The 18,846-nt window shown below is 34.8% G+C and overlaps 3 protein-coding genes across 7 annotated transcripts; all 3 read right to left on the reverse strand.

The window, feature by feature from the left end:
* Positions 1-581: 581 nt before the first annotated feature.
* LOC133288569 (U1 small nuclear ribonucleoprotein 70 kDa-like) lies at positions 582-6,183 on the reverse strand. Of its 5 annotated transcripts, none has more exons than XM_061486362.1 (11): positions 5,943-6,183; positions 5,611-5,725; positions 5,443-5,522; positions 5,075-5,150; positions 4,924-4,988; positions 4,769-4,831; positions 3,060-3,141; positions 2,824-2,986; positions 2,459-2,518; positions 1,510-2,235; positions 582-812 (listed from the first exon to the last, which is right to left on the reverse strand). In XM_061486362.1, the coding sequence occupies exons 1-10, from the start codon at positions 6,045-6,047 to the stop codon at positions 1,542-1,544; spliced, it is 1,503 nt and encodes a 500-aa protein (XP_061342346.1). In that variant the 5' UTR covers positions 6,048-6,183; the 3' UTR covers positions 582-812; positions 1,510-1,541. The 5 variants fall into 5 exon arrangements, with proteins under 5 accessions (XP_061342346.1, XP_061342348.1, XP_061342347.1 ...); XM_061486364.1 differs by lacking the exon at positions 582-812 and adding an exon at positions 967-1,054; XM_061486363.1 differs by lacking the exon at positions 582-812 and adding an exon at positions 1,076-1,436.
* Positions 6,184-8,228: 2,045 nt separating this feature from the next.
* On the reverse strand, positions 8,229-12,427 carry LOC133288542 (proline-rich receptor-like protein kinase PERK4). Its single transcript, XM_061486324.1, has 9 exons — positions 12,347-12,427; positions 11,890-12,274; positions 10,446-10,979; positions 10,053-10,139; positions 9,884-9,954; positions 9,678-9,754; positions 9,261-9,405; positions 8,967-9,131; positions 8,229-8,468 (listed from the first exon to the last, which is right to left on the reverse strand). Exons 1-9 carry the CDS (start codon positions 12,425-12,427, stop codon positions 8,229-8,231), a joined length of 1,785 nt encoding a protein of 594 aa, XP_061342308.1.
* A 5,422-nt stretch (positions 12,428-17,849) lies between these two features.
* Positions 17,850-18,776, reverse strand: LOC133288534 (uncharacterized). Its single transcript, XM_061486315.1, has one exon. The coding sequence runs from the start codon at positions 18,603-18,605 to the stop codon at positions 18,108-18,110; it is 498 nt and encodes a 165-aa protein (XP_061342299.1). The 5' UTR covers positions 18,606-18,776; the 3' UTR covers positions 17,850-18,107.
* Between the last annotated feature and the right edge of the window lie 70 nt (positions 18,777-18,846).

The following is an 18,846-nucleotide window of genomic DNA, read 5'->3' on the forward strand; positions in this document are numbered from 1 at the left end:
CAAGCATTAAAATCATTTTCCAAAACCACAAAAAAAAAAAATCATTTTTGGAACAAAAGTGTATTTACACGTCAAAATTCTTATATTATTTTTACACTTTATTTACATGAAAAAATAAAAATAAAGAAAAGATGTCAAAATTAAATGTTATTCTTCTTTAATCATTAAAATACAAAAAAATTAACTTAAATATGATGTAAGAAAAAAGTGTATTTACACGTCAAAATTGTTATATTATTTTTACACTTTATTTACATGAAAAAATAAAAAATAAAGAAAAGATGTCAAAATTTAATGTTATTCTCCTTTAATCATTAAAATACAAAAAATTAACTTAAATATGATGTAAAAAAATTTATTTGCAAATAACATTATTGTTCTTAATAGTGTGAAAGATTTTAATGTTAAATCATTGAATTTTTTTTGAATAATAAAGTGGAGTAATCTGGAGAAGCATCCCAAGCCTCCGTATACCTCCGAAACAAATTTTTCGTATTGTAAATAGGCATGGCATTTCAAAAAATTTAACCACTCCAGCTCAGAGTACCTCTTCAATTTTTCTTTTGAATATTCAAAAATCAGGAAAAAAAATTCTTTCACGGAGCATTCTAATTCGCTTTTTATACTACTACTCCAAAGCAACTTGACTTACGAATATAACCTAAATATTTTCAGGCAATGTAGCTACAGGTGGATCTTCAACCGTTTCATTCAGTTAGGTAATCGAACTGTCATCCACCGAGAGTATGAGAGCTATGAAGCTTCCTGGTAGTTTGATTTGTTTTTATGCTTCTTTCTGGATGCTTCATTCACTGACAAACAGAATAAAAAAATAATTTGCAGTAGAAGATTTTGTTTGTTTAGATGATCATAATTTTTCGCAAATATTCCCCGAAACAGCAAGAAGCAATATACAACATCTTTTGATTTATGTAGCATTTGCTTCCAAAACTCGAGTGAAATCAAAGTAGCTAATTATTAGTACAGCAACTCCAGAATCACTTTTGATTGGATTTTCAGCATGAAGCCGTATCAAACGATCAACCTCAAATAGCTGTGAAAGTTCTGTCACATAATTAAAAACTCCGTGCATAATTAAAAATAAACCAACGAATTGTTAACCAATACAGAGCTAGATGAAAACGGTCAAATAATGCTGGAAGCTCTGTACTGTAAACATAAGCTCCAAGCATATCAACAGACCAAAGATAACCTGGAACCTATATATTGTTTCCCAGAAAAACATACAATGTTTTAAGAAAATAAAAACCCAAAATAAACACCAATATTATCTATCCAAAGTCCATGTTGAAAAACAGGAAACAACTCTAAAGATGCAGTATTTAAGCTTTCAAATATGGACCATATGGGTAGCAGCAGCTACAAAGTTCTTTTTGTTCTGCTTTGATCACACCATGCACGAATCCATTTGATAACTACTAATAAGAAAAAAATCCTGGAGTGAATAGCAAGATTCACAAGCAATCATACTCAAATAATGACTCTTACCAATAAAGTCGAGAAATACCATGCCCAAAGACCTAGTAATCATACTCCTTGGAATGAGATCTCTCTGAGTGACGATATTCATGGTCCATATCACGATTTCTCTCCTTTTCAGTACGTGATTCAGATGTTGCATGTCTTGAGTGGTTGCCATCTTCCATCCTATCATGGTCAGGATATTGATTGTAATGATCACCATGGTCATCTCCATGATCATACTGCCCTCGTCCTCCATGATGCTCATAGCGGTCATCCTGCTCAGAGTCATGATCAGGGCCTGTACGCCTATGTACTTGCTCAGATTGGTTATTACAACCACGATCATCCTCAGGCTCATAGTCACGATCCCTCTCACCAAGCAGGTCCCTCTTATGTTTCGATTCAACACGATCAAAACCAGACTCCCTATCACGTGAGCGTCCTCGATCAGTATCCCCAACTTCATAATCTCTATCCCTTTCATGGTGTCGATCATGTTCTCGACCCTTATCACGGTCCCTCTCTCGCTCACGGTCACGATCCCGATCACGTGCTCTATCTCGATCTCGATCACGTCCACGATCTCTATCTCTTACCTTTTCCCTATCTCTGTCCCTAGTCCTATCTCGGTCTCTGTGGTGTCTATCCTCCTTATAATCACGATCCTTGACCCTTTCATGAGAATGTTCACGTGATTGCTCACGTTCTCTATCTCTGTCCCTACCTCTTTCACGTGATATTTCTCTGTCCCTAAATGATCTCAGTCAACAATAATCAAAGTGAATGGCTTACAAAACATTGGATGAAAGAACATTGTTTCAAAGTCCTCAATTATATGACCAGCAGTTAATGCAGGGAAAAAATTGAAACCTCCCGATTATGAAAGAAATAGTTGTATGACCAGCAGTCAACGTCGATGACAACCAGACAAAATTGAAACATAAACATAACATAAAAATATCTTATTTCTTACCGATCACCATGTCGATCCTCCCGCACCTTTGGTTCTTCAGAACGAGACTGCTGTTGCTCCCTGGAAAACAAAATTATGTCAGAATTTCCCTACAGAAAGAACAGACAAAGCATGCCATGAGATATCTACAGATGACATTCAACAACAACTGTTTTTTTTTGTTAGTGGGGGGGGGGGGGGGGGGTTGGTTTGCAAACTTGGGTGATGATAACCATCAGTGGGTGGTGTGTTGAGCAAGCCAAATCAATCGTCAACAAAAAAAGTAACTTTTAGTTATTCTAGTTCAGGTTATATGAAAAATCTCCGGTGGTAGAAATTCAACAGTAAATGAAGATCATTAAAAAGATTGCAATTAGACCAATCACCTCCCAGAATGCCGCTGATTAACTTCTTCACCTCCAACTCTAGTAGTACCAAGCCCACCACCGAGCCGGCGAGGTCTCCAATTTGGAACGGTCCTCCCACGCTCAACATCCACAAGCACCCTTCTACCATCAATTTTCCTACCATCAGCTTGTTTATAAGCAGCTGCGTAATGAACAAAAAATGTGTGAACAAAAAGCCAGAGTAATAATAGACAAATCAGTTAACAACCATCAACCTTTCATGTCTCTTGTATGCAGATACTCAATGAAAGCATACCCCCGGGGCTTGTTTGTTGCTTTGTCAGTAACTAATCGAACCTAAATCATAAGAAATTGGTAAATGAAAGAATAGTCAGAACAGAACATTCTGGTCTTCAATGAGAAAAAATACAATAAAAGGCACTCCCACACTTCAGAATTAATAATACTACCAAATGAAAAGACTAATGGTGTATTCCTGAATGGCACGGCAGACAGGCACTATGCCTAATTAGCCGTGCTCACCTTTAAATGACACAGCTCCCATCTTGAGATGCATCACCACCAGCAATAGTTGCAGAAAAACTGATGTATTTGGGGCCAATTAACCAGTTGTTGACTAGTGTCCCCTTACCAGGGATATTTATTTTTAAAATGATAAAAACAAAACTACAGAAAATACCATGACATCTCCTCAATTGCTGATTTGTTTCTGATAGATTGCCTAGCCTTTAGAGCCAAAAATCAAATTTAGCAACATCAAAAGCATGCCAACTAAAAATTTAAACAGAAGAGGAAGAGATTGCAATACCCCCAACATATTTTACCCAGTGCAGAAAAGAACAGAAGTTGTCAGTCTCCTTTTCTTGCGCAAAAACAAAGGCCAAAAGGCAAGATTTTCATCACTTCTCTGCTCAACTAAAATATTCAGCTAATCACGCAGGAGGAAGCACTTGAATTTGAGTCGGGATTGGTTAGGATTTTAGAATAATTTACCATTTGCAGAATAAGATGATCACACCCTTACCGGGGATGTATTCTCAGATGATAAACTTACAGCTAACATAATCCCTAGAGATACCCAAGCTCTGAGAAGACCCCTTAATGACATAGATTAACAGAGGAACTAAGTGGAAACTAATAAAAGAAACAAATAAATAAAAAGCCATTTGAAGGAAATTGGAGGTTCCACTAAATGCAGTTGTTACCTATGAAGCACCGACACTTTAAAAATCTTGACGTGTCGTGTCGACACTTCCCGACACTCAAATACTCGTTGCAAAGACTCAAAAAAAGGTTCAAAGGTTACGTTGCGTTACATTTTGAGTTTCAACTATTAGATTCGTTAGATGACGATTACGATTTTATTGAGTTTAATATAAACATTTGGGATATATTATGTTTCTTTGAAAAATTGATGGGTATTATAAGTTTAACTTTATTTTTTTGTTAAATTATTGATACTAAATATAATATACACTACATAAATTAAAAATATTATATAATATCAAAACGTGTCCTAACGTGTCGACATTTAACATTTTTTAGAATTAACGTGTCGGAGTGTCGTGTCGTATCTCGTGTCCCATGTCGGTGTCGGTGCAACATAGGTTGTTACCATTTTAAAATCGCTAACCTTCACCAATGACAAAGTAAACCAGGAAGATGCAAAATTTATATCCTTGAATCATTGGACAGAACAGGATAAAAGTTATGCATGACAGATTAGCTTGGTTTAAAAAAAATATCATAGACAAAGAAAAATAAAAGCTTGCATTTTGTTGTTCATGACGCAATACATATATGTATGTATCAAGAAAATAGTTGAGATTGAAAAAAATACATATTTTGAAGATCGATAAATCATGACAAGTCAAATTTTTGAAAAGTAAATTACATGAAACTAAGAACATAACATGTGTAAAACTCTTACCAAACTCCCTTGGAGATATTTAAAAATACCTACCCGTTTGATTGCACCATATGATTCAAACTCCCTTTTGACTCTGCTCTCAGAAGTCTCATAACTCTGTTAGAAGATAGCACCAACAAGATATAACAAACTATAAGTATATGCTACTAAATTGCCACACTAATACAACATTGGAAAATACAGCTTACGAGTCTGGCCGCAAACAATGTCTTGTATGGATCTCCGGATATATTTGGGTCATTAGGTGGATCATCTAAAAAAAAGCAGATATAAGAACAGCATCCAAAGAACATAAATCCACAAATATTAGCAAATTCACAACAATATAGGACCCATCACATTTCTCTAGCTCCTCAGCAGCCTTTGCTGCTCCCTTCTCTAATCTTAGCTTGTGTATTCTGGCTCTTTTTTGTGCCTGAGTTCACCAACATGAATCAAAACCATATAAATATCATAAAACTAAAGTTTTAGCTAGTGTACTAATCTAAAATGATGTTTCGGAGCACAACCACAGAAGTCAGGAATTGGTACCATACTAAAAATCATGAAGGCAAAGAATATAAAAAAAAAATTGTTTGCAAAGCCATACAGCATGAAAAACCTTGACTATATATCATAACCAATGAATTGATGAAATTTACTCACACCACAGATATGAATGCAGGGTTCACTATCAATATTTGTTACAGAAAAAAACTGAAAATTACAGGAGTTTCGGCCTCTTGGACAGGTGGAGCATATTCGGGATCGCCAGGCTCGGCAAACCTAGTTACATATTGTGCCATACCTTGAAAAGGAAGAAAACAAAGTGATATCAATAAGAGCACAAAACAAACGCCAAATGCGAAACGCAACAGAAGCATTTAAAAACACACCGGTTAATGGTGGACATTTCCTTTTCTCTGGATGTGGTTTATACTCCAACGGAGGCCTGGGCTCAAAGAGCTTCAAGAGGTTCGATGTGAGACCAGTTGGGTGACTCTGTCCAATCTGCATTATCGAAATAAAATAAAAGCAAATTGACAAATCAATCAACAATAAATCGAAATCTCGTTCACCAAAAAAAATAAAAAATAAAAATGGAAATCTCAAGACACTTTGCGATAAACCCTAGCTATGGCCGAGGACAAAAATTATTCTCCAGAAAAAAAAAAAAAAATTAATGCAAGTGATTCGAAGCGAAAAAGATTGATGAATGGAAATGGACCAGCTTAAGCTGAAGGACGTTGGCGCGATTCTGGGCTTTGGTACGGGCCTGGACGGCGGCGTTTTGGTTGCGCATGAAGGCATCGTTGTTGTTGAAATCACCCATGGCTACAAAGGAATCGGAATCAGAGAATGGGAGGGAATGGATTGCGTCTAAAACAACGACTTAACCAGATCCGATTTGTGCCCCTTAGCCGTCAGGTAGTAGCAAGCGTTCGCGGCACCTTTCTTTCTTCGTAACCGTTTTGTTCTCTTTAAAAAGAAGTAAAAGTTGAGTGAAACATGTTTTTATAAAATTTCTTTTTTAAGAAAACAAATAAAAAAAGAAAGAAGGTGAAGTAGTTTTTTTTTTTTTTTTGTGTTTTTTTATTTAGGAGCTTTCTTTTCGTAAGCTCTAGCTTATCACTTCTGCCTTTTTTAAATAATATGCATCTTTTAAATTTTAATTGTATTATCCTAATAATAAAATAATCTTTATTACAATTGTAATTAGAAATAGAATTTATATAAGGTATTTATAGTTTGAATTTTAAAATAACTTTTGAACTAAAAAAACTATATGACCTAGTCGTTTTTAACTTTATTTTTTCCGTTCTTATTTTTAAATTAAAAAATTATGCCAAACCGGCTCGTATCAGGGTCAGGTCTAGATAACCCGGACCATATTCTTTGTGGCGTATTTAAGGACCAATTGCAGTACTTTTGAACTAAATCGTTGGCGTATTTAAGGACCAATCCTAGTGTGAGTTCGAATTATGTTAGCCAATATGAGGACTCGATGAGTGACTTATAATCTCTCTTAAATCCTTAAAGAAGTTGGAGAATTTGTTTTAATCTTGGTGAGATATTAGTATCTAACCCATCTAGACTTTTTACTGAAAAAAACAACGATTTTACCAATGCAGTGGTATATAGATTAAATGTACTTCTTCAAATAGAGGTTCTAAAAAATTATAAATAACTGCATACAACATCAAATTAATCTGTAAAGCGTCAAAACCGTTTAGATTTTCAAACCTTCAAAAAAATTCAAATTGAATACGTATAACATTAGAATATCAAACACATACTTTTGTTTGTGGAATCATATTTTTATAAAAAGATGTAACATTTATGGACTCGTACCAAATATAGTTGAGTATTGTCTGTTCCAAATTCCAAATTCCTTTGAGCTGAGAATGAAATAATATGATGTTCGCTTTGAAAAAAATGTTTCAAGAACATGAAATTTTATTACAATAAAGGCTTTATTAACATGCATAAAATATACTTTATATGTGTTGTTAGTGTAGAAAAAATTTAAATTTATATTACAATTGGATATACAAAAAAAAAAAAAAAAGTGTAGAAAAAATTTATATTATCAACCAATGATGCATTGCTATGTTATCAACACATGATCTGTCAACCTCTATAAATGATGTTACAATATATTGTTAGATGACAATATAGAAAAGTTTTTCACACTAACAATGTATTAAAATAAACTTTACATAAAATATGTGAAATATAGTCCAAATTCAAAAAAATTAAAGACATCAAACTTCACTAATAATGATAGTATACTCAAACCTCGTATACAATAATAGTATTCCAATTTTTCTCTAGAGGTGCTTTCTAATACAAAGCATTAAGCTTTTCTCAAAATCACTAAAGTTCTAACCTCTTCACCTTCACACACCACAAGTATATATTAGGGAGGGGAGAAAATTATAGAATATCAAAAGTGAGAACTAACGTTTCTTGAGCCTCACAAAAGTAATATTGGGTCTTGGGTAGCATTGAAGGAGAAAAAGCCCATATAACTATGTACTTCGAGAAATATTAAAAAAAAAATTTCTCTTCATAAACTTTTCGATGATTGTCGGCTGAAAAGTGAGATCCAACGATGCTTAGAGTGACAGTAGATTGGTAGTAGAAACTTTATAAAAATTATAACTTTCAATGCTTTTTCCCACTTTGCAAACAAATTACACAATACATGCATTGCAAGAAACTTGATCAATAATAAAAGTTATAGTTATGTCCAAGACTCCGTTGGAAAGTATGCCTATACATGCCAAAGTACACAATAACCATATTACAGAATATAAAACAATGAACAAATGAAGCACGTCACATTGAATAGCGCCACTTAAACTTGCACCTCAAAGACACCCCAAAACGAAAGCGTCATGCTCAATTCTCCAAAAAATGAGATCCGACTTCCCACACCTTCATGATATTTTTTTTTCCCCTTCCTTCATTAATTTGACGTGTGTGATCATCAATACGAGAATTGCTTAGCCTAAAGCTGGGGCTGCTGCTTCTGCCTTGGGGTCTGGCTCATATCGCCACTAGAGCTGCTGCTGGCACCAAATTCCTGGCTCGAAAACACTGCTTTTCTGAACTTTTGCAAATCAGCATTGTATTGCATTGTGTCATACTCTGAGCTCCCTGATGAAGAAGTGTGAACAGCGCTATACCCTGGCTTCATCCCATCCTTCAAATCGTCCAGTGACACATCTCCTTCCAATGCTCTTACAATCTGCACATAATATAAGGATAAGACTACGTAAAATAGAACATCACACCTATTCTTTCAGAAGTGCGAGCCTTGGGTTTGCCTATGGTATATATTATAAAGTACAAAGACCCACATCGTGTACATCTCAATTATATAATAAAGCATATGCTGTATAGTTAACACACGGATTTCAATATATGCCTCTTGTATGTTGATATTTAACAACTTTTAAAAGTTTATTTCATCGGTTCATCCTAAACTATAAAAATGTCATATTCTACATACATATTACGGGGAAAGATTCGTTTATAATTTTTTTTTACAAATTACACTAAGAGTATGACCGGTCATACACTCTTGATTGAAGTATGATCGGTCATACTTAGTGTAGTTTGTAAGAGTTTGTAAACAAAAAAATTGTAAATATAACTTTCTCCACATATCATTGAGTTATGTATTTTAAAGATTCTTACGCCATTTAATGAAAAATGAATTGGTCACTATAGAATCATAATATACCTGGCTCATTTTTGCACGCTTCTTGGCAGAGTGGCGAATGCTAGCAGCAGCGCAAGCTGCCATCCTTGTCATTTCTTGAGGATTGTAGTTTCCTTCCAAAAATGGATCCACCAACTCTCCAAAGTTGCCATCTTCCTCAAGTCCACGAGTAAGTAGTGGTCGAGCCTGCGAGGTTCGCACATTCCCAATATATAGTTTCAGTTTAATTTAAATATATATATATATATATATATATATATATATATATATTGTAGGACAAGTGATGTACTAATTGTAACTGAACATAATACTAACCCAGTCCACTAAGCTGTCGTCCATGGTATTTGTGTGATCCACGGGTCGCTTCCCAGTTACGAGTTCCAATAGCATGACTCCAAATGAAAAAACATCAGATTTCTCTGTCAATTTTCCACTTGATGCATATTCAGGGGCTAGGTACCTGTTTCAGCATACAAAGATAGTCTATCAAGTTAGGCTGTCATTTAATTTTTTCTTTTCTTTTTTTTCAAAAGCTCATCAAATTTCTAGCAGCGTTATAAACATTCTATTTAAAAGTGTATTTTGAATTGTTAATGTGACAAGATTATATTTGTATGAAGGTTAATGAAGTTAACCATAATCTATTATGAGCAAAAATCCTTTCAAATTTGACACCTTTTTTTTACTGAAGTTGCTATAGGTAATAAAAGCATGTGGTGGAAAAAAAATTACCCGAACGTTCCCATGACACGAGTTGATACATGAGTGTTATTATCAGAAGTCAACTTAGCCAATCCAAAATCAGCAACCTGATTAAAATGCATTGTTGGGGGTAATTAATTAGCTTTAGCAACATTAGAATGCTAACGCGTCCAATGACAATGAAATAGTTGAAATGGTAAATGTGTGGACAATAAACTTGAGTAAATATGTGAAACCTTTGCTTCGAAGCTATCATCAATAAGGACATTCGCAGCTTTGATATCACGATGGATTATGCGAGGATGACCTGATCAGTGCATATGTAAATGTATCAAAAATGAAGAACATAAACAGAGAAGAAAATAAATAAAAAGAGAAAGATCATAAGAAGGATGAGAATCTTACAGTCCTCATGAAGATAGGCAAGCCCTTTGGCGGATCCTATTGCAATCCGCATTCTAGTAGGCCAATCCATTGTAGGTTGACCCTTCCCTGCATGTCATCATCAAATTCATTAGCAATTTTGATCATAAGGGATGCTCACACCAAAAACGTCAGAAAAATATGCTAAGCATAAATAGTATGGGGCAAACCCGGTGCATAGGCCTTCTCTACTTGCAAGGGTAGAGACAAAGGTCAATTGTACGCAATCTTACCATAGTATTTTTACCAAGAGACTTTCTAGACTCAAACCCGTGACCTTACGGCTACTTCAAGGCTTAGGCTTAGCTTAAGCATAAATAGTACATTAAAAGGAAAACCTTGCATGAGTTCAAATAATGTATATATAGTACTTACCATGAAGGTGATGTTCTAAAGTGTCATTGGGAATAAATTCATAGACCAACATTCTCTGTCCACCAGAAATACAGTATCCAACAAGTGACACAAGATGGCGATGATGAACACGACTAATGATGTCAATCTCAGCTTGGAACTCTCGCTCTCCTTGCCCGCTACCAGATTTAAGACTCTTAACTGCCACTTCCTTTCCACTAGGCAAAACACCTTTATGAACATAACCAAAGCCACCCTGTCCTATCAGATTGGCATCAGTGAATCCGTTAGTAGCAGCTGCTAATTCCTCATAAGTGAAAGTGCCACCCTTGAGGCCTAGAGCAAGGCTTGGTGATGGAGGAGGCAGAGGGGGTGGTCCTGTTGAGTAATTGGAGCTCATGTCAGCACTGTTCATTAGTGGAGGAGGTGGTGGTGGAGCAGCCCACCCTCCACCGTTAGGACCCATTCCATTTTGTACCCTAACAACATGGTCCATCCCATTCTGATGACCACCATAATAATTGGGATGCTGCCCGCTGTTGTAGTAGTTACTCCCTGTAAACATATTTTAGAGACCATTAATTATCAACGCACTATTAGTTTGGTTCTGTCAAAGATATAAAATGAAAATTAGGAAAGAATCAAGGACAGAGAACCCAAAATTTTGAACTAATATAATATGATATTGTGTGATGAAAGTTCTGGCTCTCGTGTCTAAACAAGTCCAAGAATCAAATAGCAGTTTTTAACCCCAACTGCTTCCAAAACAATTATTCTCCACAAAATAAGCATAATGCAAAGTATAATGTGCATATAAGTATTTTTATTGTTCAATACATATAAGTATTTTTATTGTTCATTGAATATTATAGGCATTGCCTTTCTGATATGAATATACCAACACCACTAACATCGTAACCACGGGGAATTAACGTGAACATGAACCGTTAAGAGATTATTTCAGCTTAATCAACCGTCTCCACTTTAAACTTGATAAGAGTTTTGTCAATTATGTGGTCTTATACAACTCAAATAAGACTAGTCGAATAATCAAAGAATCGATGGATAATATAAAAAAAATAATCCGTAATTTACCAGTAAATAAATGAGATGGAATCATACAAGATCATATGACATGCGAAATAAGATTAATCTCATAGCTGGCTCAAAGAGTCGAAACTTATGAGGATATCGGAGGAAGCAAACTCCCTCAAAGAGATAATTAGGATTGGATAACTCCAAAAAAATATGACATTCGAAATAGATTTCCTATAGCTATGCAAAAATGGCTATGCATGGTATGTATAAAAGAGAGAAATATATGCAACACAAAAAAAAATCGGTGGGATCCACTTTTACTTTTGTCATTCTTCTCCGTTTCGCCCACTTTTTTTGTATATTGTATTGTCTCATGCAGCAAGAAACATATTTCCCAAGAAAAAAATAATAATAAGGGTTTTGGCACCTTTTCCATGGGATGGTCGATCTCCATAATAGTACATTTGCTTTCTTTTCTTTTTCCTTGAGCAAATAACGCAAACGATGACGAGAATAAGAAGAACGCTCCCTACACCAAGCACTGCTCCAACTATTGCCTTACTGCTATCATCACTGCTATCAGAATTTCGAGGGGGTGGTGGTGTGGCTGTTATTGACTTGTGCGGAGGTGGTGGTGAGGGAGGAGAACGGCCCGATACTGGGGGAGAAGGCGGCGGCTGAGAGGCCGCATTGGGTGATGGTGGGGATGGATTGTTTGGTGTAGGTGGTGGAGAAGAGGGTGGCGTTGGAGGGGGGGTTGAGGATGGCGGTGGTGGTGACTGCGAAGGTGGTGAAGGTGGTGGTGATGATGACTGTGAAGGTGGTGGTGGTGGTGGTGACGGTGATGACTGTGAAGGTGACGGTGGTGATGAAGAGCCATCAGCGTCATCAGGGGTACTGTTATCGGGTGTAGCGTTATCAGGTGTAGCGTTATCAGGGGAAGAGTTATGAGGAGACGAAGACATTATTTCTGTTTCCTAGAATTTCATAAACAGTTTCTGAGTTCCGGCCAAAAGGAGCACGCTGCCGGAAACACCGTCTCTAATTTCCCCTAGCTGCTCGCTCTTATGTGATGTCAACGGTTGGGACCCCTGAAAAGAATTAACAACATTTTTGGAGGATATAAAGAAAAAATCAAGTTAATTATTATGGTCAAAATCTCTCATCAATGCATGTATAATCAACCTACTCTAAAGTCAAAACAAGGTTACTAATCTTTTATGGTACTTTGATTCTGGGATTTAAGTCTCTATGTAGTTGTTGTTAAGAAATTGGCAAGAGAAATTTTATTTTTATTTTTTTTAATTTTTATTTTTTTTCATGAAGAAAAGATACCTGAATGGAAGAATGGCAGGGGTTCTCAACAGGAAGAAAAGGAAAACCCAATGAATGCTAAAAAGTCCATAATACAAAAAAGGAACCGTTGCTGTCCTTCCTCAATGGCCTCCTACAAAGGAGGACCTCTGTCTTTTCTCAATCGATGCCTATGTCTCTGCCACCACTTGCTTTGTTTGAGTCAGTTATAGGTTTTACCATTTTTTGACTGGTGTTCATTGGATCATCCAATGTTCGGCCATAATTTGCTTAAAGGATTATTTCTTATAACTCACAACACATATTACCTCGAAATAGCTTACCAACCGTAATACACACACACAAATCAGCTAAAAATAACAGAATTTAAACTTCTGGCTTTATTTTCAGTACGGTGGAATGTAGTAGTTTACCCAAATAACTAATTTTGTATAATTAATATTTTTCGGACAAGTAAAATCTTCATTTATTACCTCACTATTTATCATATGTTGTCTTCGTTATTAACTTCAAAAATGTTATTAATTAAAAAAATATACTCCCCGTTAAACCCCTATTAATGAGTGGGACGAGGACAATTCTGGTACACATTCTTATCCTTACATATTTACAAAGAGACTATTTCTTAAATTCAAACTCGTAACCTTTCGGTTGCAAAGAATATGCACAACAACCTCCGCACTTGCTTTACTCTAAATGGCATAGATTATATCAAGCATATAAAGATTTCAGAAGTATTATCGCTAATAATTAAAATTTGTGAAGTATATTGAGCTTAGACCCGTTGAGGAAAATCATTTTAAAGCTTATACACGAAAAATAAAAATGAGAGATGGAGTTGTGATATAACAATTACAATCAATAAATTACAATGTAATGTATATGTTTCTAAGCTTGGGATAGCTAGGTTGTGATATAACAATTAAACCAGTTCGGTTATGAACGGATTTTTATTTTCAAACCGGATTGAAATCGGTTTATATTTTACAACCGATTCATTTTTAGAATTGATTCGAATATGCATATTGGTTGTGAATTGGTTCCGAACTGGTTTCAAACAATTTAAGAATCGGTTCTGAAATGATTTTCCAAATCGGTTCTTTTGCTTCGGATTAGTTTATAAAACCAATTTGATTCTCAAAATTGGTTTAGAAAAATGCAAATCAATTTGGTTCGATTATTTTGCACTGCCCTATGTATTCTTACCTAGAGTTTGCGGGGTGTCATTCAAGTGTTCGTGCTCAATTATGTGTATGATGGTGGTGTTGATGGTGATGGTATAAATAATTGTAAGATCATTACAATGCCTAGATGAATGCAAGGTAGATAAAAATATTCGGGTTGTTGGAGGTTATGGGTTTAAAAGAAATTTTTTTATGATAACTTGAAATATTACACCAAAAGACATCAATTTTTTTTTAATATACAACAGTGTTATCTTCAGTTTAGAGAAAATTCTAGAATTAATGCAAGTTATTAGGCTCCAACCCATATGAACACGAATAATCATACTCTTAACTATTGGATTTATGTGTGAACATATTATTTAGATTATTAATATATATCCTGACATGGGTTAAAAAATATATAAATGAAATTACCAAAAAAAATTATTGAAATCACTGTCATTTATAGGGAATAAACAAGGTATCTTAGGGGGTGTTTGATATGGAGAATCTGCTGAAAATCTTGGGAAAGTCATGTAGGTAAAATATGTTTACCATGTTTGGTAAGTGTTGAAGACCAAAAAAATGGGTATAATATTGAGACTGTGAAAATTGTTTTGTACTGGACTATGGCAAAAATAAATGTCATTTGAACCATGGATGTGGGATCCATTAGGAGAGAGAGAAAAAAAAAAGAAAAATTAAATTAGCTTTATCATGGATGTGAGTGTAGGAGAGAGTTTTATTTTCCTATCACATAAGAGTATTATTTCCCTTAATTTAATCCACGAATGAAAGATACCTATTTTGCAATTTTTAAGACCAAAATGCCCTGAAAAAGGCAACTTTGGAGATACCCGTCTTGCTTTATCGTACGTTTGCTGTCTGTCATTGAATATTTTAACATAATGGGTAATTTCATAATTTCACTATGCATTTTCATCAATATTTCACCATCAACCAAACATGATATTAATAAAAAGAACCCAACTAGGATACCAAAAAAAAAAAAAAAAAAATCAACTTTCTCGAAAAAATTAACGTCTGCCAAACACTTCTTTGTAATTTACTTAGGCAAAAAAAAATTAAACCATATTCCGTGCGAATTTTTGTTACTGGCAATAAAAAATTCCTCCGCCCCCTAGATGACATCCTCAATATGGTTATAAGGTTGTAATGAGTTATCTTTATCATATGACCCAAGCTCGTAGTGATTGACTAGAACACGAGTTTTTGCAGGGTGCAATACATGTTATGCTAATGGGTTTTGCAAGGAAAGAGAAGCGAAGATAAAAAATTTAAATTTTGAATTAAAAGAGTTATATAGTAAGGTATGATTGGAAAGTTTTGTGATAATTTATCATTTTATTCTAAATTTTTTTTTGTCCTTCTTTTCCTTTCCTTCGCTCCTAATATGGTTCAATTTTTTTTAGTTCGTTTTTCGTTTTTCTTACACTCGTTTTTAGTTTTTACAGAATAAGTGAACAAATATTTATACTTTTAAAGGATATAACGTTGTGTCGTTTTAGATACTAATTGTTGATTTCCGTTAATCAACAATTATAATATATTGTGTTAAATTTATTAATTAATTAATTAATAATAAATTTGACCCAATAAATTAAATACTATTTATTCTTTACTGCAATAAAATTAAGTAAAACAAAAGTAATTTCCTTTTAGGGGGCGTTTGGTTGAGGAAATTTTTTTTAATACTAGAGAAATGTAATTGATAGGATAATAGTTGAAAAGTGAGTTTGGTAGGAAAATGTAAAAAAAGTTGTTTGGTAGGCTGAAAAATTATCGGAAAAATTGGGTTAAATTTACTGAGTCTATGTTTAGTTGAAAGTAAAATATTGATGGGGAAATGTATTAAAAATACAAAAATAACCCTTTTACTTGCTGCAGAATTGGGGCCTTCAACTTTTACTACAGGTTCAAATACTTCATTTGGTCTGAATTTCTGCATTCCACTCAACTTCAACTTCTTCGTTTATGTTCTCCTTAGTTGTTTCATCAATAACATGTTTCTCATCCTCCATAGCAACTCCATTTTCAGAAATATTATCAATTATAAAAGAAAGGCTAATTATTTTCATATACCCCCACGATCCTCCATCAATTCAAGGATATTTTAACTTAAGCTCTTATCAACGAAGATTTTCTTTCTTAGAAAACAAACGGTAATCCATCACTCTCACTACAGCATCTTCTTTTTTTTCCTCATTTTTTTTCCTTTAAACAGAGATGTCAGCAAATAACAAGAAAGTCGTGGCTAGTGGGTGACGACGAGATTCGAAAATAAAGTAAGGGTTCTTTTGGTATGACATTTTTCATTTCGCAATCAATTCAAGGATACCCACCCTCTATGTGGTATTCTTCCAAAGGGTTTTCATCCAAAAATTACACAGTCAGAGGAATTCAGGGGAAATAGCTTTCCTAGGGAAGTTTTCTCAATTGGGATACCAAACATGAGATTCATACATGCCCACCTTCACTTCCCCAGTATTCTGAAAATATACCTCTTACCAAACACCACCTTAAGAGCATGCTAATCACTCAACTATTTGCGTTTTTGTTTTTTTAAATGGTATATGTCGTTTAGAGATCATATCCTATATATATATATATATATATATATATATATATATATGAGGTAGGATCCATTGACACCGAATTTGACACCTCATCTTATAGCCGTTAGATAAAAAAAGATCAATGGTGTAACATGCTTTCAAATCAGAGTCATTGATCTTTTTTGATCTAACTGCTCTAAGATAAGGTGTCAAAGGATCTTACCTCTCTATATATATATATATATATATATATATATATATATATATATATATATATATATGGGTAAGGATCATCTTACACCAGTGTAAGTTACACTCTTGATCTTTTCCGTTGATCTCATTTATATTCAAGGACTCAAATTTTTTATTAATGTGAGCCATTGGATACAAGTGGATCATTGGTCAAGATTGAGGGTAAGACTTCTAACTCTTACACCGGTGTAGAATATCCTGCCCCTATATATATATATATATATATATATATATATATATATATATATATATATATATATATATATATATATATATATGAGGTAGGATCCTTTAACACCGGTATCAAATTTCAATTTTGACACATCTTCCGAGAGCCGTTCGAGCAAAAGATCAACGACTCTGATTTGCAAGCATGTGACACCATTGATCTAATGGCTCTCAGATGAGGTGTCAAAATTGACCTTTGACACCGGTATCAAAGGATCCTCTATATATATATATATATATATATATATATATATATATATATAGGGGCAGGATATTCTTACACCGGTGTAAGAGTTAGAAGTCTTACACTCAATCTTGAGCATTGATCCACTTGTATCTAATGGCTCAAATTACTAAAAAATTAGAGCCCTTAGATATAAGTGGGATCAACGATCAAGATTGAGAGTGTAACTTATATATATAAGTTACATATACATATAGAGGTAGGATCATTTGACACTAGTGTCAAATTTAAAATTTGACACCTCATCTGAGAGCCGTTAGATCAAAAAAGATCAATGATGTCACATGCTCACAAATCAGAGTCATTGATTTTTTTTATTCTAACGACTCTCGTAATTTGACACTTGAGTCAAAAGATCCTGCCCCATATAAAGGTAGGATCATTTGACACCTCATCTGAGAGCCGTTAGATCAAAAAAGATTAATGGTGTCACATGCTCACAAATCAGAGCCATTGATCTTTTTTAATCTAACGACTCTCAGATGAGGTGTTAAATTTCAAATTAAGGATGACATAAGCAGAGCCATATATATATTTTTCCCTTTTTTTTTATACTATCATAAGCGAATCTACCAGTAACATTAAACTTCATATAAACACACACGCATTTACTCTAATCTCGTTTATTGGACCAATCGGTGACATGCCACGAAGTGTAAAAATTAAGGATGACAAAAACAATCAATTTCTCTCTAGACTCAGAACATCTTGCACAGAAAAATGTTTACTGAAAATTATAACAAGAGGTAGTGGAAAACGATAATCCTAAGATTAATGGAAGCAACCACATCCACAAATGTAAGGATAGAATTGTAGTGGCCCACATAACCTTATCCTATTGGAAAGCAAACGTGAGGCAGAAAACCTAGCCGAAGCACTGATCGGCAGGGAGAGGACCTGGGATGTAACCCTGATCAAGGTACTGCAACCCAAAGACAACCGCAATGGCTACCAATGCCAAATACGATAGGCCTTCAACAGCACCCAACAATCCGAAAGGACCGTTGGGCAGACCGGAACCAGTTTTGGTTTTAGTGTACAATGACCAACCCACTATTCCCACGACCACGAGGTAGCTCACTCCCTCCAGTGCACCAATTGATCCACCTGGACCTGGGGGCAAGCCACACCCGGTTGTTTTCAGAGTGTACAGAGACCACGCAATCACTGGGGATGATATCAATCCTCCCGCTATGGCTGCTTTCTCTATGATGCCATTGCTTCTCTCGCTGCCTTCCTTTGCCATGCCCACTATCTTCAGTGCCATATGAGACCTGGGCCTTTTAAGTGACTGATTGTAATGGTTCATGCGTAAATTAGAGCTCCATATTGGGGACAACAGTAACATTCTTGAGGCTTCCATGGCCAGAAAACTTGCCACTGGGAGAGAGGCCGCACCGGAATGCGAGAACTATGAGTTGGTGGCTTTTGTTTTACAGTGACACTGGTAAACACGATTAAACAATTTTATCATAAGGAATCGGTCTATAGTGTATAAATACAACAAATTCACTATCAACGAAAATTTCTAACAATAATGAATAAATAAGGAATTAGTGTTTTTGATATTGCACAAAATAATTTTAATATATATATATATAGTT

The sequence above is a fragment of the Gastrolobium bilobum genome, unplaced genomic scaffold, assembly GCF_033153095.1.
Source record: "Gastrolobium bilobum isolate Gb01-03AN ecotype WA unplaced genomic scaffold, APGP_CSIRO_Gbil_v1 utg728, whole genome shotgun sequence".
In the NCBI taxonomy this organism is placed as follows: Eukaryota; Viridiplantae; Streptophyta; class Magnoliopsida; order Fabales; family Fabaceae; genus Gastrolobium; species Gastrolobium bilobum.

Excerpts from the sequence above, each read along its gene's own strand:
- LOC133288569 (XM_061486362.1), bottom strand. The coding sequence starts at position 6,047 with ATGGGTGATTTCAACAACAACGATGCCTTCATGCGCAACCAAAACGCC. Across the intron at positions 5,726-5,942 it reads ACGTCCTTCAGCTTAAGCTG|ATTGGACAGAGTCACCCAAC; the intron begins GTCCATTTCCAT and ends TCGATAATGCAG. Across the intron at positions 2,236-2,458 it reads GAGGATCGACATGGTGATCG|GGACAGAGAAATATCACGTG; the intron begins GTAAGAAATAAG and ends GAGATCATTTAG.
- LOC133288542 (XM_061486324.1), bottom strand. The coding sequence starts at position 12,427 with ATGTCTTCGTCTCCTCATAACTCTTCCCCTGATAACGCTACACCTGAT. Across the intron at positions 12,275-12,346 it reads ATAACAGTACCCCTGATGAC|TCATCATCACCACCACCTTC; the intron begins GCTGATGGCTCT and ends CCACCTTCACAG. Across the intron at positions 10,140-10,445 it reads TTTAGAACATCACCTTCATG|GGAAGGGTCAACCTACAATG; the intron begins GTAAGTACTATA and ends GATGACATGCAG.
- LOC133288534 (XM_061486315.1), bottom strand. The coding sequence starts at position 18,605 with ATGGAAGCCTCAAGAATGTTACTGTTGTCCCCAATATGGAGCTCTAAT.